General features: G+C 39.6%; 2 protein-coding genes across 2 annotated transcripts in view; both read left to right on the forward strand.

Annotated features, from left to right (window-relative positions):
* The first annotated feature begins 4 nt into the window (after positions 1-4).
* Positions 5-786, forward strand: LOC105043304 (ferric reduction oxidase 4-like). Its single transcript, XM_073256046.1, has 2 exons — positions 5-557; positions 647-786. Exons 1-2 carry the CDS (start codon positions 5-7, stop codon positions 784-786), a joined length of 693 nt encoding a protein of 230 aa, XP_073112147.1.
* Positions 787-2,846: 2,060 nt separating this feature from the next.
* LOC105043532 (ferric reduction oxidase 2-like) overlaps positions 2,847-23,805 on the forward strand; it is a 61,322-nt gene continuing 40,363 nt past the window's right edge. Inside the window, 11 exon segments of the mRNA XM_073256047.1 lie at positions 2,847-3,299; positions 3,407-3,535; positions 3,757-3,901; positions 4,120-4,316; positions 4,950-5,000; positions 9,820-9,882; positions 9,885-9,966; positions 10,052-10,719; positions 19,446-19,484; positions 19,662-19,741; positions 20,111-20,194. Coding sequence (XP_073112148.1) covers positions 3,086-3,299; positions 3,407-3,535; positions 3,757-3,901; positions 4,120-4,316; positions 4,950-5,000; positions 9,820-9,882; positions 9,885-9,966; positions 10,052-10,719; positions 19,446-19,484; positions 19,662-19,741; positions 20,111-20,194 — 1,752 coding nt within the window. The 5' untranslated portion in view covers positions 2,847-3,085.

Below are 23,805 nucleotides of genomic sequence, written 5' to 3' on the forward strand. Positions count from 1 at the left end.
CACGATGCTTGATCTCCTCCTCCCTATCTCTAGCAATGCCTCTGACCTTTCCCGCCTGCAGCTACGGATAGAGGCCTTCATCACAAGAGAGAAACTTCCTGCTTCTGATGCTCATAAGCATATCCAAACAGTTTGCTTCAAGCCATTCTCTTCAGACCTGCCCGTTGCCCCCGTTCTTGGGCCCAACGGATGGCTTTGGTTGGGTGCAATAATCTCATCTTCTTTTGTTGCCTTTCTTGTGCTCATGGGCATCCTGACCCGTTACTACATATATCCAATCGATCATAATACCGGTAGAATATTCTCCTATGCTGCAAGGTCCTCCTTAAACATGTTGCTCATATGTGCCTGCATAGCTATCACAGCTAGTGCAGCCGTTTTGTGGAACAAGAGAAGAAGCACTGTGGAGGCAAAGAAAATTCAGAATATGGATGCATCAATGTCGGGTACACCTAGCTCGTACTTTTATAATGGAGATCGAGAGCTGGAGAGTGTCCCTCAGGAGTCCATTGTCAAAGCTACCAGGCTGCACTATGGGGAAAGGCCTAATGTCAAGAGTAAGATTTTCTGTTGAACTGCCCTTTTGTTACTAGCTAGAGACAAAACCTCGTTACCATTTTGACATTGCTGTGTTTTGGGCTTGCAGAGATGCTGTCGGAGCTTGATGGCTCGAACATCGGAGTCATGGCGAGTGGCCCGAGTGCGCTGCGTCACGATGTTGCTGCTGTGTGTTCATCAGGTCTTGCTAAAAATTTGCACTTCGAGTCCATCAGCTTTAGCTGGTGATAGTGGCGTATGCAGGAGAGAGATGGAGCTGTTGTTGGATGAGATAAGAACGGTAACCATGGTAGTTGCTCATGGTTGAAGGGTGGATCGAAGCTAGAGCCACAGGATGCTCTCATTTACTCTTTTATGCGCTTATGCAAATTTTTTATTTTGGTTGGTATTATATCAAAGTAATTTTAATTTTAAGTAAGGGGAGGATGCTCTTATGTAGTCTTCCTTTTAGGTAATGCCCTTATATAGTCATTGTTGGGATATTCCTTGCATCTGCTTGTATCCCATGCATTGAAACAATCCAAACTTTCTAAGTTCATTGCCGGTGGTTCAATTCAAGCACTTGAGAAGGATGGAGAATTGTTCTTTTTCTTCCTATAAAATAAATGATACTCTCGAAACCTTTAAAAAATTTTACACTGTTGATGGAATGCTCCTTGGCCTATCATGATGTTAGAATGAGAATGGGTCTAATGAGTTCCAGATGCATTTGTGGTCCAATGAGCACCAAGTCAGATTGTATCATTTGAAATTTATGGGCAAAAAGGAAAAACTGAAATTAGTTTCCCCAATCGATCGAGGTTCGCTATCCAAGGGACACATTCAATATTTAGGTCAGTCAGTGCTTCGAGGAGTTCTTTATAGACAGGCCTTCCTTTATAGATGCTTAAAAAGTTCTATACCAAAAAATAGATACTTAAAAACAGAAAAGAAAAGTGTTGCCTTCTTTTACAATTGGGGAGTTCAGTCCCAGTGTTCTCATCCCACTAGGATTGAACTCTTTAAGAGTGAAATAGAAGACTACTGTTTGGTTTTCTTGATCCAGATCAATTGAAAAATAAGAGTCCTATTGAAATTTAGGTCGATTTTAGGCTGCATCACTTATATAGTGCCTACTGAGGATCATATTACTCACGTTCTCTTTCCCTATTTTTGCATGATATTTACATTTATTTTAAGATTATATGTAATGCTTACAAAATGATATCTTGCCATCAAGTGGCTTATGATGCCATATAATATAAAATATAAGCCAATATGTCTGGCTTGCGTAAAAGTGGTCGAGAATGATTACATGGCACTTGCTTCACGGATGTACATTAACGACTCATTTAATTTGTGAGAAGTGGCAATTTTTGAAAAATGAAAGAGAGTCTTCTCGTTTGATTGAAATTAAAAAATATATATATATATAAAAATTAAGTTTTTTCAAAGAAAATATATTTTTTATATTTCATGAAAAGTATAAATTGGAGGAGGAGGTGGATTTCAGGACTTCTCAGAGAATTGATGACCTTTTTTTCTTTTCAAAAAATATATTTTTAATGTTGTCCTCATAAATATTAATATAATATAAGATAACATCTATCTTAATATTATACTAATATCTATATTAATAAATTTATTTATTAAATATTAATATTATATCAATATAGATATATTAGTATTGTCTAATATTATATTATATTATATTAATATTATATTAATATAATATTTATATTAATATTTATATAAAGTTTGGAAGCAAAAATATATGATCTCACATTTATTAAAAATATAATAGATATTTTATATAATTTTTTCAAAAATATATTTATAAATTTTATATTTTTCAAAAATAATTTTTCAGGAAAAAAAAATCCTTCGAGCAAACCGAACTAGTCCTAATAATTTTCCGAACAGAAAACGCCAGCTGGGTTTGGGTGGAGAACATATTCAAGAACATGTATCTTTACGGACCTGAACCCACTCGGCATACCAACGCGAGTTGGCCCGACCGGGGCCCGCGCTTGCAGCGTGCGCTGGAGCGTGGCTGGCTCGTGGCCACCGCGCCTGGCCACTCGCCCACGCGCCAGGGCACGTACTTGTCATATCCAGAGAATGAGTTTAAGAACGAAAAAATAAGCGATAGCAACGAATTAAATATAGATTGATGATCTAAGTGTCCCTCATGAATCTTGCTTCCTTTAATTCAAAGGTCACCGAATGAGGACAAAGTATAAAAAAACATAGGAGATGGGATGATTTATGGGAGCGGGGGACGTACATAGCAGTGCAAGTGTGCTAATCCTGTTTACAATATGCTAAATATAACCAGCTGTGCCTATCCACCGAATACAACCAGCTGAATGCAATCGGCTGAATACATACAATCAGATGTGCCAATCATTAGAGGTGGCAATGCAGCTGTGGACCTCTGAATGGTGTGCAAAGCAACGCAGGTGGATTCTTCCCGCTTTATCTCCTTCGCCTTTATAAATTAAGGAGGCATTCGTGTGGGGGCGAGGCCTCAAAAGAAGAAGCGGAGATGTTAGAAGAAGATATGGACGAAGTAGTGGGAGGCTCTCGTTCTCACCATGAGGAGATTGGGTTGGTCCTAAAAGCGATGAAGCTGGTTATGGGTTTGGTGTTTGTGGGGTGGTTGATGATGTGGACTATGATACCGCCACAAAAACCTACAAATACAACTGGTTTGCCAAAGCTCCGGGCAAATACCAGCTCGACTTATTTCGGAATACAAGGTTATTGGCGTGTGTTACGTGCTTTAGTTCTGGAGCTGTCGTGCTAGCCACTTTTTTAATTTTCCCTCTGAAGTCTTCATTAAGATCATGTGTTTGATCAACTTCAGGGGCGAACATGTTAATCTTCACATTTCCCATCCTTTTCATTTTTGTTCTTGGTTGCATCTGTCTGCACCTCCTAAAGGGAAGCAGCAGAATTCAGAGGCTAGATTCGCCAATAATGGTGGTACTCTTTGGTAGAAACTAAAGTGTGCGCATTTATCCATTTGACTTGCTAGGGACTCTGCATTGAGTTATAGAAAAGAAGATTTTGCAGGGTCATTTTGTTAGGAAGGCAATCGATGGATAAATTAGGCTTCAAGGATTAATTGATTAGATATTTCTCTTGCAAACTTTGTGATGGCAGAGGTAGTTTCATTCGCCGACTAGCAGTATGGAATAAACCTGTGATTGTGAGGTGGCCATTTCGGAATAGTTTCGGGTATACAGTTATCCTTTTGCTTTATGTTTCTGGCTCTCCTCATCTGGTCCTTCTCCATGTACCTAAGATTGGTTTCTCCAACCTTCACGGTGCTGCTAATGAAGGCGGGAAATTGTGTCTTGTTGCCACTCAATACTAGTAAGCGTTCATTTGTTTTAACGAATTCATTGCCACTATATTGTAATTACCACTCAATACTAGTAAACATTGATTTGTTTTAATTAATTAATTGCCACCATATTCTAATTACCACTTAATACTAGTAAGCATTCATTTGTTTTAATTAATTAATGACCACTATATATATTCTAATCTTACTAGGATATGTGATAAATGTAGGTGGCAATCCAAGTTGGAAAGTACAGCCCAACGGCTAGGGTTTTTTGAGAATCTCTGCTATGCTTTCCTCTTATTCCCAGTTGCACGATTTTCTTCGCTCTTGCCAACCGTCGGCCTTACCTCTCAGTCCAGCATCAAGTATCATGTTTGGCTTGGGCACATTGTCATGATTCTCTTCACTTCACATGGATTGGGCTGTCACCAACCAGATTGATGAGGTATCTTATAACGAAGAAGAACTGATGCAGACAACACTAAAATGTTTCTCTCTACATCATATGTTATCAAATATCTGTATACGTTTCTTTTTTTTTCCTGAAATAAATAATTTTTGGATCACACATATGCAGGAGATTTGTGGTAGCATGGCCCATCTCCTTTATATTAATCTAAACTAGTGTTTAGGCATGTCGGTCCTGTTAATCTTTACGCCGTAATCTGGGTTTTATACATAGAGAATAAAAGACTTGTTAAGGAGGTTTAACGGCCTTTGGGAATTATTTTACTTCTTTTTGTCTGTGGTTTCTGAAGGGCATTGAGAAATTGTATAGTATATTATTGGTGGTAGCTAACGGAATATTTGAGGGGATGAATATGAGATGATAAAAGAGAATACTCATTAATATTTTCATTCATTTCTTGGCCACATCCAAAATGGTTCAATATAAGAATTTATATAGATGCAATATGATCCTTATTCCTTCGAATATTCTTATACAAGTTCATCACTGTAACCCAAGAGGCATAATATAAGACTTATACGTACCATATGGAAACCTAAAAGAAGCGACTGTTTGGAATTCCAAGATGTATTCATAAACTTTATCCAGTGTATGGCTCCAATATGTTCAGGTTGGCACTGGTCAGCACACTTTGTTTTGGTTTGACAACTGGATTACCGATCCTAATCTCAAAACAGTTTTCCCTACATTATTCTGCTTAGCATTAAACAAGAACTGTACGGTTGCTTCCTTCTTTAACAAAGACGACTGGTCACAGAATTTTCTAAGCATCGTTCATCTAGCAGCTCAGTCCAATCATCAGAAGTTAACAAACCTGCTACATAACTTCAGATTATTGACACTGGAAGACAAAAGACTCTGAAAATGGTTCCCTAGACAAATGTATTCAGCATCGGCTTGTTACAGATTTATCGTCCATGGAGGAGTGGTTTCATAGTCCGGTAGGACTATTTGGAAGCTTCCAATTTCGGAGAAAAATAAACTGTTTAATTGGCTGTGTTATCACCGTAAGATACTTACTGCTGAAACTCTAGAAAGGAAAGGGTTTGTATGGTCCTAGCAGATGCTCATTTTGCTATTCTAATAGTGAATCAATTGATCATACATTTATTCATTGCACCTACTCTGCAGAGGTATGGAAAGGAATTATACACGGCTACACCTCTGATCCTTTACTTAGCATTGATCACCTCTGGGATGAATGGATACAGAAGCAATGTAGTTCAATGAAAACTAGAACACCGACAGGCATCGTTTCTGTTACATTATGGTCTCTTCGGAAAGAAAGAAACAACAGATTATTCCAAGCTGAAGCTATTACCCCTAATGAGATTGTTCGGACCATATTATTTTTGATAAAAGATTGGACCAAAAATACCCAAGGGGAAGAGCTACATTCCTCCTCCTCAACCGGTTGCACAAGCAATTCCAGCGTTGTTTCCCACTCAACGCTCCATTTATCCCAAACCCCAATGAATCAGTAACAATCTTTTACTGATGCCAACATCATCCATATTCATTCTGGTTGATTTTTATGTTGGTGGAAGGAAGCTTGAGCCACCTCACAAGTTCGGTTGAGAGTCATGGATACTAAGAGGGTCAAGTATTCTTAAGTTTTTTCCTTTGCATGAACTGAACTCCTTGGGTGATGGGACATTTGTAGGGCAATCCCCTTTCAATCGTGTATTTCTACGGGCACGAAACAACTTTGTATAGATTTTTGTACACCTTGATGGGAATGGTCTCACTGAGGAGAGGGGTGTTTTCTTTTGTTCCCTCCAACATCTCAGAGTGCCCGTTAGGTTGTATCTATATTTAGTATATAATATTATTAGAATTTGATGTCTTGAGATTTGATCCATATTGAGCCTACAGCGAGGTCCGCGACAAAAAACGGAGTCCAACGAGACTAAGATTATTCAAAATGGAGCTCGGATGGAGGAGATATGCGCGTTTGAAGTTGGCTTGAAATCTGGGGCGGCGGAGAACCGTCGGCGGCGCGGCCTAGTGTGCAGGCTGGGCGCGCGCAAGGTGCAGCCTAGCGGGCGAGCCCGGCCCAGGCTCGGGTGCATGGGCCGGCCCAGGCCCGCGCATGCGGGGGCGCAGCCCAGGCCCAGTGCCCCGCTGTGAGGCCCGTTGCTCGGTTCATGGTGGATCGGGCGGTGCACAGTCCACCACGTGGGTATTTCTCACGCATTTTTTGCGGTCCACGGTACTATTCTATGGATCGACGTGTGATCGGAGGATATGGGCTGATCCTGATTTCGATCCAATGGTTGGGAAGCTTTTATGGGCTTGATTGGACCTGATTAGGATTCCTAAACGAGTTCTAATTGGGTTTTAAGCCCTTTAAAAGGGCCTGTACGTGAACAACAGGATGCATAGTGGCCTGTTGGTCTCGTGGATGTGGACACAGATGGCTTCGCGTAGAAAATCGAATCCTGTGAAGAGAGAGAAGGCACCGCACTGAGAGAAGAAGCTTCAAGGAGGCTTTTGGACAGCGAACAGCGGTTGCTTCAAGGGTTCAGGGGGGTCTTCCTAGAGAGAGAGCTTTTTTGTGAGGGAGAACTTCCTATGAGGAAGAAATTGGGTGTACGAGAGTTGAGGGTAAGATCTCCTCTTGTAAAATTTCTTTTCTCATAGTGAAGTTTGCATATTCTGTGGAGACGAGTTCTTTTTTGGCTAATCTACGTATTTTGATTGTTTTCTATTTTATTTCTTCTTTCTTCTTGCTGCATTGCGCAGTACCGAAAAGGTCTTGGGAGATGGTGTCCTGGCCAGATATTCACCCAACAAGTGGTATCAAAGTGAAGTGGTACAAGAACGTAGATTGCAGTGGTGGTGAGTATGATTGAAGATGGAGAAGACAGGATCAATGAAGATAGAGATCAACAAGTTTGATGGAAAGAGCAATTTCTCCTTGTGGCAGGCAAGGGTGAAGGACGTGCTCATCCAGCAGAGGTTGATCAATGCTCTCTTGTGCGAGGAGAAGCCGATCACCATTGAGGTGCAGGATTGGAAATAGCTACGGATGCAGACGGTGAGTACCATCCGTATGTACCTAGCGGATGAGGTGGTGATCCATGTGCTTAACGAGACTTTTCCGACGGTGCTGTGGTCGAAGCTCGAGGAGTTGTATATGACGAAGTCTCTCACTAACACTCTTTTTCTCTGGAGGCAGTTCTACCAGCTATGGATGATTGAGGGATAGAGCGTACAGGAGCATCTAAGTCACTTCCAGAAGTTTCTCACCGACTTCCTCAATATTGGTGAAAATGTTGAAGAGAAGATCAGGGTGCTGGTTTTGCTAGCATCGCTTCTACCTTCGTACGAGTCCTTGATGACTACTCTTCTAGTGGGGAAGAGCACTATCAAGATGGACGAGGTTACCGTGGTGATACTTCAGAATGAGGTTCTCAGGAGGAAGAATCCAGCTTCGAGCCCAGATAGCGGTAGCTCAGCTTTGGTGGCTTCTGGAGGAGCAGGAGGTGATAGACGGAGCGACAGGAGATCGTGACGAGGGCAGTCCAAATCCAGGAGGGACTTGAGTAAAACCATGTGTTACCGGTGTGACGAGTTGGGGCATCTAGTCAAAGATTGCTCTCAACTCAAAGATCGGACGATGGTTGCTATGGCGACAGCCAGTAGCGATTCAGAGGGAGATATCCTGAAGATATTTGATGAGGTATCTACTTCTTCCCAGCAGTGGATATTAGATTCTGCATGCATCCATCATGTATATTGCAGAGAGGAGTAGTTGGACTCTTTGGAGAACAGTGAGGGTACTATTTATCTGCCGGATGGATCGAGCTGTGCGATCAGAGGCATCGGGATGGTCAGCTGGAGGATGCATGATGGTGCGTGAGGAGATTGAGAGAGGCCTGATAAATACTCGATTTCAGGAGAAATCTTATCTCACTGAGCAGACTGGATTCGAGAGGCTACAGGACAGTAGCTGGTGAAGGAATTCTAAAGGTACTATGCGGTGATAGGATTATTTTCGAGGAGAAGAAGGAGAGGAGAGGACATTGTTACCTGACGGGAGGCCCAGTGCGAGGTGGAGCTTCAGGAGCCAGGAGGAGCCCAGAGCGAGGTGGAGCTCCAGGTGGAGGTGGATTGGGCACGAGACAGGAGACTCGGGAGGACGAGAAGCGACGTCACAAGGTGAGATTCCTATTGCTGTAGGATGATGCTCTGAGTAGGTCTTAGATCATGAGGAGCACAGCATACAATGGAGATGGAATCGAGTGGCCTGGCTCGACTCTCATATTTGCCCATCCATGATCAGCAGACGATTGTCCCAGGGCATGGGGGCGAAGAGATACAGAAGCTCTCAGAATTAGGAGGAGGCCGAATATCGAGTCGAAGATGGAGATTGTTAGAATTTGATACCTCGAGATTCGATCCACATTAAGCCCACAGCGAAGTCTGCGACAAAAAATGGAGTCCAACGAGATTAAGATTATTCAAAATGAAGCTCGAACTGAGAAGATATGCGCGTTTGAAGTTGGCACGGAACTCAGGGCGGTGGAAGACCGCCAGTGGCTGGCGGCGGCACGGCAGCGCAAGACAGTGCGTGCGACAGCGTGCGGGTTAGGCACGCGCAAGGCACGGCCCAGTGGGAGAGCCCGGCCTAGGTCTGAGCGCATGGGCGCGTGGGCCGGCCCAGGCCTGCGTGCGGGGGGCACGGCCTAGGCCCAGCGCCCCATTGTGAGGCCCGTTGCCCGGTCCACGGTGGATCGGACAGTGCACAGTCCACCGTGTGGACCGCGTGGGCGTTTTTCATATATTTTTCATGGTCCACAGTACTATTCCGTGGATCAGCATGCGATCGGAGGGCATGGGTTGATCCCAGTCTCAATCTAATAGCTGGGAAGTTTTTATGGGCTTGATTGGGTCTAATTTGGTTTCCTAAACAAGTTCTAATTAGGTTTTAAGCACTTTAAAAGGGCCTGTACGTGAATAGCAGGATGCATAATGGCCTGTTAGTCTCATGGACGCAGGCGCAGACGGCTTCGCATGAAAAATCGAATCTCATGAAGAGAGGGAAGGTGTGGCGCTGAGAGGAGAAGCTCCAAAGAGATTTCTGGATAGCGGACAACGGTTGCTTCAAGGATTCAGGGGATCTTCTTAGAGAGAGAGCTTTTTGTGAGGGAGAACTTTCTGTGAGGGAGAAATTGAATATACGAGAGTTGAGAGTGAGATCTTCTCTTATAAATTTTTTTTTCTCATAGTGAAGTTTGCATGTCCTGTGGAGGTGAATCTTTTTTTGGTTGATCTACATATTTTGATTATTTTTTATTTTATTTTTTCTTTCTTCCTACTGCATCGTGCAATACCAAAAAGATCTTGAAAGATGGTATCCTGTCTAGATATTCATCCAACAAATATTATCACAAGAGAAAAGGACCTCATTTCCTCTTTATTTCCCTAAAAAAAAAAAAAAAAAACCCCTTAGAACCGGACAAGCTGAGCATCATCATCATCAAGAAAGGAGGAAGCTGGACGCAGAAGTTGTACCAAAACTCTCCTCGCCCTGTCCCAATGATCGCTCGGATGTTTCAATTGAAGGGCCTTACGGTCCTACTTCAATGGACTTACTAAGGCATATATGTAAGCTAACTTGTGAAAAGATTAGCAGCATGGAGCCAATAGTATATCACTAACCCGAAAATTTCTCATCCTCTTAGGTTTGATTCCCCTAAAATGGTGAGCGGTGGCAGTGGAATAACCCCTTTCATCTCGACAATCCGAGAGCTTATCCACTGGAGCACGAATCTCAACAGTCCAACTCCAAGCGTTCTCCTCATTTGTGCCTTCAAGACCTCAGCCGACCTCACCATGCTTGATCTCCTCCTCCCAGCATCAGGCAGTGTCTCCAACCTCTCCCGCCTGCGGCTACGAGTGGAAGCTTTCGTCACGAGAGAAAAAGCTCCAGCCGGTGATGCCGGAAAGATCATTCGAACACTATGGTTCAAGCCCATTCCTTCGGACGCGCCCATCTCTCCTATCCTCGGTCCCAATCGCTGGTTTTGGTTGGGAGCAATAGTGTCGTCCTCTTCTGTTGTGTTTCTTGTGCTTATTGGCATCCTCACACGTTGCTACATCCACCCAATCGACCACAACACCAATGCGATCTACTCCTCTGCAAGGGCTGTGTTGAACTTGTTATTTATTTGTTTCAGTATAGCGGTAGCGGCAAGTGCAGGAGTTCTATGGAACAAGAGAGGAAGCGCCATGGAAGCGAAGCAAGTCCAGAATATGGATGCACCGACCCCAGCAACGACACCGAGCTCGTGGGTTTGTAATTCTGAAAGAGAGCTCGAGAGCGGTCCTCTGGAGTCTCTTGTCAAAGCTTGTCACGCCCCCGACTCGAGATTGTGAATCGAGGGTCATGACAACCGCCGTATACTTATAGAATACTTTTCCCATAAGCATGCAAGGCATCTCATCATGATATCTTCACAAATAGTTAAATAAAATTTTCTTCATTCAATAATCAAACCTTGGTTCAAATAACAAATCAAAACTAAGTGTTCAAAAGAAAGTAACTGTCTGACAAAGTCAATACTAAAAACAAAACTAAAGGTCCTGAATCAATTCTGAGAAAGATTCTAAATCAATGAGTTAACTCCATCTCTAATCGCTCTCCCAACCGAAATTCCGCATCATGCTAATTTTCTGGATCTGTAAGAAAAACATAAAACTTATCATGAGCTAAATAGCCCAGTAAGCAGTGTATACCTTTAACTGAATAATCAGGCAAATAATACTATGCATCACAAATCAATATGTAATTTCATGAAATCATATTCATACTGTCAATCATATATAAAAGTCAATTCATCATAATTTTCAATTATACTTTTCTTCTTAAATTCATCAATTTCTTAAATTCTTCTTACCAACCATGACTATGACCACATTATCCCTGTGGCAGGGTCATAATACCGCGTATCTGCTTGCGGTGGGCTGCGAATCATCTGGCAGCCAAGTCCTTGGAACCGCTGGTCTAGCTGGCGGTTTTGTCGCTGGTCTATCTGGCGACATGTCGCTGATCTCACTGGCGACATAAATCCTCAGGACAGTCAATTGCCAACGTATATGCCCCCATTGGCGGGGTCCTCAACACAGTCAGGTTGTCAATTTCATATTGTCTTCCAATTCATATATTATTTTCAAGAATAATAAAATTAATTGATATTCGAGTAAAATCAATTATAACATTCTTTGAGATCATATATCATCATAATAATTACTCAGCAAATAACATCATTCAATAAATAATTTTCTATAATTAACTTTCATCATAAATAATTCTAACAATTATTTCAATGAATAATTTCAATCACAAACATGCATAAATTTATTTAATTCATAATTTACCAGATAAATTCAGTAAAAGTAAACACTATTTACCTCAAAAGAAAATTCAAACTAGAAATTCTAAGGGTCTCGAAAATCCTTCTCTGAACCTGATATGTCAAATATCATATTTTAAATCAAAATTTCATCGAATTAAAAATAACTAAATTATTAAAAATCTAATGTCCCCACGAGGATCAATTCGTCGACAGCATCCAGGTTTTCGAATTAATCCATGGACATCCTAATTTTTTTTATTTTTATTGCTATTTTTTTTATTTTTTTAATAAATTAATTCCATAAATCCTATAATCTAGAGAGAGAGTTTCTCTCTCTCCGCCCCTTCTCCTTTTTTTTTTCTTTTCCTTTTCTTCTTTTTTTTTTCCTTCTTCTTCTTCTTCCCGCGCCGGAACAGAGGACTCTTGGTCCTCAGGCTTTGAACGGCCGTTCGGGCCGCGGCTGCCATGGCGGAGGCCGGCGGCCGACGGGGCCATCTCCCCCGGTCACGAAGGAAATATGGCCGGCGGTCAATTTTGATCGCCGGCGCCGGAAATTCATGAAAAATAAGCCCCAAAAACAGAGTCTTTTCTCGACCAAAAATCGGCGACGTTCATCGCCGGTCACCGCACACAAACGCACGGGGGAAAGAGGAAGGAAGAGGGGAAAAAGAGAAGAACTTACCTCGGCCTCTTGGGACCTCGTCGGAGAGAAAACACGGCGAGAAACCCAACTGTGCCCGCGGCTCTTCTTTGGGAAAAACGGAGAGAAGGAGAGAGGGAAGAGGCTGATCGATCGATTCTAAGGAGAGGGGAGACCTTCTTATAGAGAGTCCTAGGATTTCGAGGGATCCTAGGACTCCTAAAGTCCCTGGGTCTCGCCGGAGAAGAAGACTCCTACCGGGAGTCTTCTTCCCGGTTTAACTCTGTTTTTTTTTTTTTTTCGTTTTCGGCTTTTTGGGTTGTAATGGGTTTGGGCTATAACATTCTTCATCCCTAAAAAGAAATTTCATCCTCGAAATTTTTCATTCCTGTAGTCTCGAAGAGCTGGGGATATTTTTGCTTCATTTCTTCCTCTAGCTCCCAAGTAGCTTCTCTTTCTGAATGTCGGCTCCACTGTACCTTGACATAAGGAATGTTGCGACGTCTCAGCACCTGTTCTTTACGGTCTACGATCCGTATCGGGTATTCTTCATATGTTAGATCCTTCTGGCTTGTACTGGTTCAAGTTCCACAATATGACTTGGATCTGGTAAATATTTCTTTAACATAGAAACATGAAAAACATTATGTACTCCTGCAAGTGAAGGGGGTAAGGCAAGTCGATAAGCCACCTCACCAATTCTTTCCAAAATCTCAAACGGACCCACATATCTAGGATTTAATTTGCCACGAATGCCAAATCTTGAGATTCCTTTTGAAGGAGATACTTTGAGAAACACATGGTCACCGACTTGAAATTCTAATTTCCGTCTCCTGTTGTCTGCATAGCTTTTCTGTCTGCTTTGTGCTGCCCGAAGTCGATCTTTAATTAATTGAATCTTCTCGACTGCTTGTTGAACAAGTTCGGGACCCAATATTCTTCGCTCACCGACATCATCCCAGTGAATCGGTGACCGACATCTTCTACCATATAAAGCTTCGTAAGGTGCCATACCAATGCTAGCCTGATAATTGTTATTGTAAGCGAACTCAATCAAAGGTAGATGCTCATCCTATGAACTCTTCATATCCAAAATACAAGTTCTCAACATATCTTCTAAGATCTGAATAGTTCTCTCTGACTGACCATCAGTCTGTGGATGAAAGGCTGTACTGAAGTTCAATTTTGTTCCTAATGTCTTGTGTAAGCTCTTCCAGAACTGTGATACAAATCTGGTGTCTCGATCCGATACGATGGTCACTGGAATTCCATGTAGCCTTACAATTTCTTTCATATACAACTTTGCTAGTCTTTCCAAGGTAAATCCAACTCTAATTGGTAGAAAGTGTGCAGACTTTGTCAATCGGTCCACAATCACCCAGGCTGCATCATTTTTACTGGAGTCTTTGGTAGTCCAGATACAAAATCCATAGTGATATGTTCCCACTTCCAAACTGGAATATCAAGAGGTTGAAGTAGTCCCGCAGGTCTCTGATGTTCAGCTTTAACTTGTTGACACACCAAACATTGAGCCATGAATTGAGCGATTTCTCTCTTCATATTATTCCACCAGTACATTTCTTTTAAGTCTCTATACATCTTGGTACCTCCCGGATGAACTGTATAATCGGTCTGATGTGCCTCCTGAAGTATTTCATGCTTGAGTGCTGAATCATTGGGTACGCAAATCCTGTTGTCGAACCTTAACGAACCGTCTTCATGTATCTTGAATTCAGATTGAACACCAGCTTCCACTGAATTTCTTATTTTCATTAGTTGTGGATCATTATTCTGGGCAACTGAAATTCTTTCAATGAGTGTTGGCTGAACCCTCATGTTGGCTAACCATACTGTTGAGTCATATTTTCGGATGTCTAATTTCAATTTTCTTATATCCTTTAACAATTGACTTTGGTGTGTGATTAAAACCGCCAAATTTCCCACAGATTTTCTACTAAGGGCATCAGCAACAACATTAGCTTTTCTCGGATGATAATGGATTGTTAAATCATAATCCTTTAATAGTTCTAACCACCTTCTCTGTCTCATGTTTAATTCTTTCTGTGTAAAAATGTACTTCAAGCTCTTATGATCTGTAAACACTTCACACTGCACACCGTATAAGTGATGTCTCCAAATTTTTAGGGCAAAAATCACTGCGCTAATTCCAAATCATGTGTCGGATAATTTTGTTCATATGGTTTCAATTGTCTTGAGGCATAGGCTACTACCTTACCATGTTGCATTAATACACAGCCGAGTCCCTTTTTAGATGATCACTATATATTGTGAAACCTTCATCTCCTGTTGGTATAGTAAGGATAGGGGCTGACACTAATCATTATTTTAATTCTTGGAAACTCTGTTCACAATCTTCAGACCACTCGAATTTAACCCCTTTTTGAGTAAGACGAGTCAGAGGTGCAGCTATGCGAGAAAATCCTTCTACAAATTGTCTGTAATATCCTGCCATTCCCAGAAAACTTCGAATCTCAGAAATATTTGTAGGTCTGTTCCACTGCATCACAGCTTCCACTTTTGCTAGATCCACAGAAATTCCATCTTTAGATACGATGTGTCCTAAAAAGGCTATTTTGTCCAACCAAAATTCACACTTCTTAAATTTGGCATAAAGCTTTTCTTTCCTCAATATTTGTAGTACACACCGTAAATGCTCTTCATGCTCCAATTTACTTCTAGAATATATCAAGATATCATCAATAAATACGACAACAAATTTATTAAGATAAGATTGAATATTCTGTTCATTAAATCCATAAAGGCTGCTGGAGCATTGGTTAACCCAAAAGGCATCACTAAAAATTCATAATGTCCATAACGAGTTCTAAATGCCGTCTTTGGTATGTCCTCTGTTTTGATTTTTAACTGATGATACCCTGAACGAAGATCAATTTTAGAAAAGACTTGTGCACCTTGCAACTGATCAAACAAATCATCAATTCGAGGTAGAGGATACTTATTTCTGATAGTATTTTTATTCAACTCTCTATAGTCGATACAGAGTCTCATACTACCATCTTTCTTCTTCACAAATAAGACTGGAGCTCCCTAAGGAGATACACTAGGCCGTATAAAACCTTTATCCAATAAATCATGTAATTGATCTTTTAACTCCTTTAACTCCATAGGGGCCATTCTATAAGAGCTTTAGAAATCGGACTGGTATTGGGTGCCAACTCAATAGTAAATTCAAGTTCTCTATCTGGGGGTAATCCGACTAAATCATCAATGAATACATCCAAAAATTTATTTACGATAGGAATATCCTGTAACTTCAATTCATCATGTTCTTTATTCTTTATTGATACTAGGTAACCTCTACATCCCTTTCTTATCATCTGTCTAGCTTGTTCGAGTGAAATAATACGTGGAGGGGTGGTTCCTGTACTTCCATCAAAACTAAAAGTTAATTCTTCGGTATGTGAAAGTTCACTCTCTTTCTATGACAATCCACAGAGGCATGATAAGTAGCCAGCCAATCCATTCCTAGAATGACATCAAAATCATGCATATCTAGGACCATCAAATCTGTCGGTAATTCTCTTTCTCCTATCTTGATACTACAAGACTTGCACACACTTTCGGTACTCAAAATACCACCAACTGATGTCTCAACATATAATTTGGTTTTCATGGGTTCACAACCTATATCATGCTGTCTAATAAAAGTAGTGGATATAAAGGAATGTGTAGCACCAGAATCAAACAAAACTGAAGCATGAATACCAGATACAGGAATGGTACCTGTCACCACAGCATTGGAGGCCTGAGCATCCTGTTGTGTGAGAGCATAGATTCTTCTTGAGTTTTCGGCCTTTGACCTTCGTCCTTTGCTTGTGTTGATCTATTTTCGTCCATCTGCGGGCAATCTGCAATCTTGTGTCCTTTCTGGCCATATCTACAACACGAACCAGTATTCCATGGGCAATTAGAAGTCTCATGCTCTCTTCGGCTACATCTCGAACATTTAGCTGTCTCATTCTCATGATTCTTATCAGTTGCTGGCTTCTTTGCTGGAACCTTATTGTTCTGATTTCGTCCTTGAGTTCCACTAAACCTATTTCTCTTCTTCTGATTCCGTTCACGCTCCGCATGAGCTTCATTAGCTTCTCTCTCAATTATTAGAGCTTTGTTTATAACTGAGGCATAGGTAGTTAGCTCATAGGGTACAATCTGTCTCCTGATTTCTGTTTTCAGTCCTATTTCAAATTTGTGTACTCTGTCTTTCTCAATCTCAACTAGTCTCGGAACAAATTTGGCTAACTCCGTGAATTTGGCTTCATATTCTGCAACGGATCTGTTACCCTGTCTCAGGTGAATGAACTCCTGTTCTTTCTGTATTCTGATACTTCGGGGGAAATACTTGTCAAAGAATTCATCTCGAAATCTCTCCCAAGTAAGTGGTATCCCATCGTGCTCATATTTTTGTTCCAGTATACGCCACCAGTTGTATGCCTCGCCTTGTAACAGATATGCTGTATAGCAGATCTTCTCTTCATCGTGGCATTCTTGTACGGCGAAAGCCTTCTCCATTTTCATAATCCAGTTATCTGCTTCCAGTGGCTCGATGGTCCTTTGAAGGCTGGAGGAGCTAGCTTCTTAAATTCAACGATATTGTTTCTCTGCATCGGATGTTCTCCATGTCCAGGTGTTGGTGGAAATTGCTGACGTGGCTGTGCATGTTGTTGTTGAAGTAACTGTTGCTGTGTTTGAACTACTCCGATCAGAGTTTGCATTAGTTGAGTCATGTTCGGCTCCTGTACTGTCGAAGTATTTCCGGTAGGATCATGGATTCCCTCCTGCTGAGTTGTACCGCTGTTTAATTGGGGAGTATTATCGCCAAGTGGATTTGATGTCCCTCCTACCGCTCCTTGAGTATTTCTCGCTCGTCGTGGAGGCATATTGACCTATGTTAGATTTGAGATAAAACTTATCCTTAATAAGGTTATAACTTGTGACAGGTCAAATCATAATCATCATAACTAACCTTTCAATTTCCTAATGTCTATCCATCACTCGCTCACTTTATTCTATATGTCTCTATCTATCTACTTATGCTCAGATACCATATTAATTGTCACGTCCCCGACCCGAGATTGTGAATCGAGGGTCATGGCAACCGCCGCATACTTATAGAATACTTTTTCCATAAGCATGCAAGGCATCTCATCATGATATCTTCACAAATAGTTAAATAAATTTTTCTTCATTCAATAATCAAACCTTGGTTCAAATAACAAATCAAAACTAAGTGTTCAAAAGAAAGTAACTGTCTGACAAAGTCAATACTAAAAACAAAACTAAAGGTCCTGAATCAATTCTGAGAAAGATTCTAAATCAATGAGTTAACTCCATCTCTAATCGCTCTCCCAACCGAAATCCCGCATCATGCTAATTTTCTGGATCTGTAAGAAAAACATAAAACTTATCATGAGCTAAATAGTCCAGTAAGCAGTGTATACCTTTAACTGAATAATCAGGCAAATAATACTATGCATCACAAATCAATATGTAATTTCATGAAATCATATTCATACTGTCAATCATATATAAAAGTCAATTCATCATAATTTCCAATTATACTTTTCTTCTTAAATTCATCAATTTCTTAAATTCTTCTTACCAACCATGACTATGACCACATTATCCCTGTGGCAGGGTCATAATACCGCGTATCTGCTTGCGGTGGGCTGCGAATCATCTGGCAGCCAAGTCCTTGGAACCGCTGGTCTAGCTGGCGGTTTTGTCGCTGGTCTATCTGGCGACTTGTCGCTGGTCTCACTGGCGACATAAATCCTCAGGACAGTCAATTGCCAACGTATATGCCTCCATTGGCGGGATCCTCAACACAGTCAGGTTGTCAATTTCATATTGTCTTCCAATTCATATATTAGTTTCAAGAATAATAAAATTAATTGATATTCGAGTAAAATCAATTATAACATTCTTTGAGATCATATATCATCATAATAATTGCTCAGCAAATAACATTATTCAATAAATAATTTTCTATAATTAACTTTCATCATAAATAATTCTAACAATTATTTCAATGAATAATTTCAATCACAAACATGCATAAATTTATTTAATTTATAATTTACCAGATAAATTCAGTAAAAGTAAACACTACTTACCTCAAAAGAAAATCAAAACTAAAATTCTAAGGGTCTCGAAAATCCTTCTCTGAACCTGATATGTCAAATATCATATTTTAAATCAAAATTTCATCGAATTAAAAATAACTAAATTATTAAAAATCTAATGTCCCCACAAGGATCAATTCGTCGACAGCATCCAGGTTTTCGAATTAATCCATGGACATCCTAATTTTTTTTTTATTGCTATTTTTTTTATTTTTTTAATAAATTAATTTCATAAATCCTATAATCTAGAGAGAGAGAGAGTTTCTCTCTCTCCGCCCCTTCTCCTTTTTTTTTTCTTTTTCTTTTTCTTTTCTTCTTTTTTTTTCCCTTCTTCTTCTTCTTCTTCCCGCGCCGGAACAGAGGACTCTTGGTCCTCAGGCTTTGAACGGCCGTTCGGACCGCGGCCGACGGGGCCATCTCCTCCGGTCACGAAGGAAATATGGCCGGCGGTCAATTTTGATCGCCGGCGCCGGAAATTCACGGAAAATAAGCCCCAAAAACAGAGTCTTTTCCCGACCAAAAATCGGCGACGTTCATCGCCGGCCACCGCGCACAAACGCACGGGGGAAAGAGGAAGGAAGAGGGGAAAAAGAGAAGAACTTACCTCGGCCTCTTGGAACCTCATCGGAGAGAAAACACGGCGAGAAACCCAACTGTGCCCGCGGCTCTTCTTCGGGAAAAACGGAGAGAAGGAGAGAGGGAAGAGGCTGATCGATCGATTCTAAGGAGAGGGGAGACCTTCTTATAGAGGGTCCTAGATTTCGAGGGATCCTAGGACTCCTAAAGTCCCTGGGTCTCGCCGGAGAAGAAGACTCCTACCGAGAGTCTTCTTCCCGGTTTAACTCTATTTTTTTTTTTTTTTTTTTTTGTTTTGGACTTTTGTGGGTTGTAATGGGTTTGGACTATAACAAAGCTACCAACGTGCACTATGGTGCAAGACCTCAATTAAAGAGTAAGCAAACCTCTTTTTCTCCTTTTCTATTTTGCTTCTGATTGTCATTAATTTTAAGAGAGATTAACTATATCATACCCATATGAGCAAATCTACGAAAAGTAGTGGTCTCAGAGAGCAAGCTCATTGTTTGTGTTGGGAACTAACGCAATGCATGGAACTGATGGGTGCTTGGAGATACGTTGTTGGGGTTTGATGGCTTGAATATTAGGATCATGGCCAGTGGCTCTAGTAAGATTTGTCATGAAGTGGCCGATATATGAAGTGGCCGACATAGTGGCGTAGTCAGAATTTTTATTTTAAAAATTTAATATATAAATTAAAATAAATAAATAAATAAAAATAAATTTAATAATATTACATTAATTGAATGTAAGAGAGAAAGAAAAGAGGGAAAAAAGAGAAAAAAATGAGAAAAAGAATTCAAATTTAAGACATGAGGGATGGAGGGTGGGGTTCAAACAACTAAGCTAATTAAGATTTTTTATTCTACGAGATTCAAAAATATATATATATAAAATTTTTTGAATAATATTTTTATATCTTAAAAATATAATAGATATTGCATCAAAATTTGAGAATTCAATTGAATCCCGATACAAAAGACGGCTCCGCCTTGGACCGACATATGCCCGTTGGGTCTGGCAGATAACCTGCATTTCGAATCCATTAGCTTTAACTGGGGATGTCAAAGCAGCTTGCAAGGTGCAGTATGTTGGTGTTCGTCATAAAAGCATGTAACAAAAACAACGTCCAAGAAACATGCCTGCACGGCGACTTACGATATGCATCATGCACGTAGACAGTCCTTACAATTATTATCATTTGATTGTGTACATTATTACAATTTGATTATACGTTGTTTTCTTATAAACAGTCTCTTTGAGATCGCATGCAGATATTTTTTCTCTTTTCCTGAAAAAGATTGCTAAGTTAACATGAATCTAGATGAGAGACCCGACAACCTCTAGAGCAGTCCTGAAAAAATCAGGAGTTTTTTTGCAGAGGCCCACCGTTCAACATCGGTCATTTGGCTTATGCTTGATATTTTTCGATCACTTTTATGATTTTTTTTTTTTTTGATTGAAGAGAATGCTTATGCAATCACTAATTACGGCATTTTAACCGATAAGAATAATCGGCAGAGGACTAATAACATCCCCGCACGCACGCGTGCGGGTCATCACAGTATTTTTAAAACGCTACAGACAATGTACACATCTTTCTTTTTTTCTTTCTTTCTTTCTTTCTTTCTTTCTTTCTTTGATGGGCTTGATCATCCAAAGAACCAGCTCAACCCTTCTCTGTATTTATGGTAGTGTAATATTTCTCTAGTATACGTATATATAGTGGAAAGGTCAAGCCGAAGGTCCCCTTCTCAAGAAGTGGGATACTAGGCAATGCTAACTAAATATTTACAATAAGAATAACTAAAAACTGGCTCAAACAAAAAAGAAAAGAAAACAAACTAAATACTTGGAGATATCATTCTCACAAACTTGTAGAAACGCAAAAAATGAATATTTCAACGTAAAAAAATATAAATTTAGAAATGCTTATTTTTGAAAAAAAAGAATTTAGCAATACTAATTGCAACAAGCTTCAGCAATACCAGCTGTGGTATTTGGATATGAAGCTTTTGTTCTTCTACCTTAATTTTTCATATGTCAATAAGCTTGCTTGCATATATGGAGCTTTTGAAGTAATTCATAAATCATCCATAACATTGGGATATGAATATGAAGTTTTCTGATAAGGAATAACATTAAATCTTCTCACTGATAAGAGGAATTATAAAAATAAAAATATAAGGTTATTTGGTTGTGGATAGTAATTAACATGGAAGAGATGGCTAGCTAAAGTAGTTCCAAAATAAACAAATATGAAAAGTGATATGTGAAAAGAAAAAAAAATCTTATAGTAGACTAGAAACATTTAGATGTCAGCAACTTGCAGTCAAAACTAGTGCTTCTACTAGGTTAGAAACTCAAAACTTCTATTGGAGGATAGTTTGCAAATTAATTTGTTCCAATCAATTTAGGTTTTTGCTTTTGTTTATTTCTGATCAATTGTAGCCAAGATTGGTACAATAATTATTGACCTTATAAATATTTTTGGCTCTTAATATATATTCAAGGTCGGTCCAGTACACAGTCAGACAAGGCTAAATACATGCATATATGAGTCCTTATTTAATCTTTCATTTAAATTCTGGTATAATCGTCAAGTTAAGGGTCTAACTTCAATTAAATTTTAGTCATAAGCATCATGGTTGGTCGGATCTATAGTCAGCCTCTAAAAGATCTGCATTATAGTGTCTATATCAGCCATAGGCCTGATCAATTTAGTCAGCCTTAAAAGGATCTCTGCATTGTAGTATCTATATCAGCTATAGGTCTGATCAATTCTAATACATACCATCTGCAACAATTCAAATCTCCTATAAAATGACTAGCCAGAAGATCTTATTTTGATTCTTTGATTCTGCATGAGTATATCCAAGCTCTTCTTAGCAAATAAGTGTTGTGTGATCAAATACACATCATTACGGGCTCTCACATATTATTAATTTATTGCTACAATCCTTAAGTTCTCAATTTTCTTGCTTGATATGATGCCAGGTGAGAAATTTATGGTGTGAGTCAAAGAAGAGGAGCTTGAGGACACACAAGGCAACTTTGATGGAATCTTCTATTGTAATTGGGTGCTATATCAATTTCTTATAATATTCTTCAGCAGGCACTATGCTGTTCATGTTTGGAGTACTTTGTTATATGTGCAAGTTAGGGTTTGTATCACTGTCTTGGATTCTTCTATTTCCCATTGTTTTACGGTATGGCTTTGTTGGTGATGGACTCTGCTAAGTGCTTGATGATGATAGACGGGCGGTTGTCGCTTGAAATCTGCCTTAATGATCTTCAATTGATGATGCTACTCCAACTCATTGCTTTGTTACTTAGAAACTCAATCTAGTGGCACACATACAGTTCACAGGATACAATGGCACTTGGTTTAGGGCACCCTCACGCTCGGTGATACTATAGGGGCTGGTTTGATGGCCAAATCTATGTTAGATATTTTCTTTGCCGCTATCTATGGTGTTCACTGTAGGATCATATCTATTCAGAGATTATAGTCACACTCTACAGGGCCAAAGACTTCATTTTGTATTCTCAGCTTCACAAGCCATGGTGTGCAATGAAAGTTGTAGAATCCGTAGTGTTGAAGGGACGGGTGATGGAGATTTTGAGCCATGCCCAATCATCGTATACGGATCTCAAGCTTCTTGCTTACTATATATTGGCCCGTAATCTATTTATCTATTTTGGGTTAATTGGTGTTCTTAATCTACTGGAACACGCATTATGCACGTGTTTGTAATTATATTTTAATGTATTAAGCTTAGCTCCTCTTTTTATCAAAAAAAAAAAAAAAGATTTTAGGGGTATGTTGAAGAAGAGGAAAGCATGGTGCTGTCAATTACCTTTAGCTTTAATTAAAATCTTAAAATTTTATTATTTATTTATTTATTTATTTTTATTTTTTATTCTATTTTTTACCTATGTCATAAATCAAAAATCTAAATTTGATGATAAGATATATCAAAATTGATAGGCATGTGTACATGTTAAATACTTTTTTTTGGCTCACGTGAAAGATAATAAAATATAAAACAAAAACTGTGCCACTATCGGCAAATTATTGTAAAGCCACTATATGCTAGATCAATTTTTTTGTGCATCGTATGGTACAGAAAATCATGCATCATGCATGATGATTGAATCACATATGGGATTTAAATTTTTTTTTTCACGATCCTCCGATTCTGCACCTGATCCAATCATCGCATATGGTGCACGATTTTGTGCACTATAAGAATTTTACCTATATGATATATGTGTTAAAAAAAATAAAATAAACTCAGATCTGTTTGAATTCATAAACCTCAAATTCTATAAGCTTTAGATTTATACAATTAAAAAAATGAGCTTGAGTTAGATCTATGTTCAAAAATACCCAAAAATCTGAGAATGGGCCAACTGAATCTCATAGAATAAAAAAATTTACTTAATGGAAATTCGAGCATAACCCAAGGGTTTTTTTTGGTATAATGGATTGCTCCTATTGTTCTAGTATGAATACATCAAAGAAGATCTAAAGAAATAGTCAAAATTTCCACAGTATACTCAGCCATGTAGGAGGCTATTCGATCAACAATAGTATTGGCCTTGCAATAGATGTGGCGAAGGTCAAAAAAAGTATAGTTCCTTGTCAAGTACTAAATATTGTGAAAAATAAGATGCACATTCATCCTGGACGA

This window comes from Elaeis guineensis, chromosome 4 (assembly GCF_000442705.2).
Source record: "Elaeis guineensis isolate ETL-2024a chromosome 4, EG11, whole genome shotgun sequence".
NCBI lineage: Eukaryota > Viridiplantae > Streptophyta > Magnoliopsida > Arecales > Arecaceae > Elaeis > Elaeis guineensis.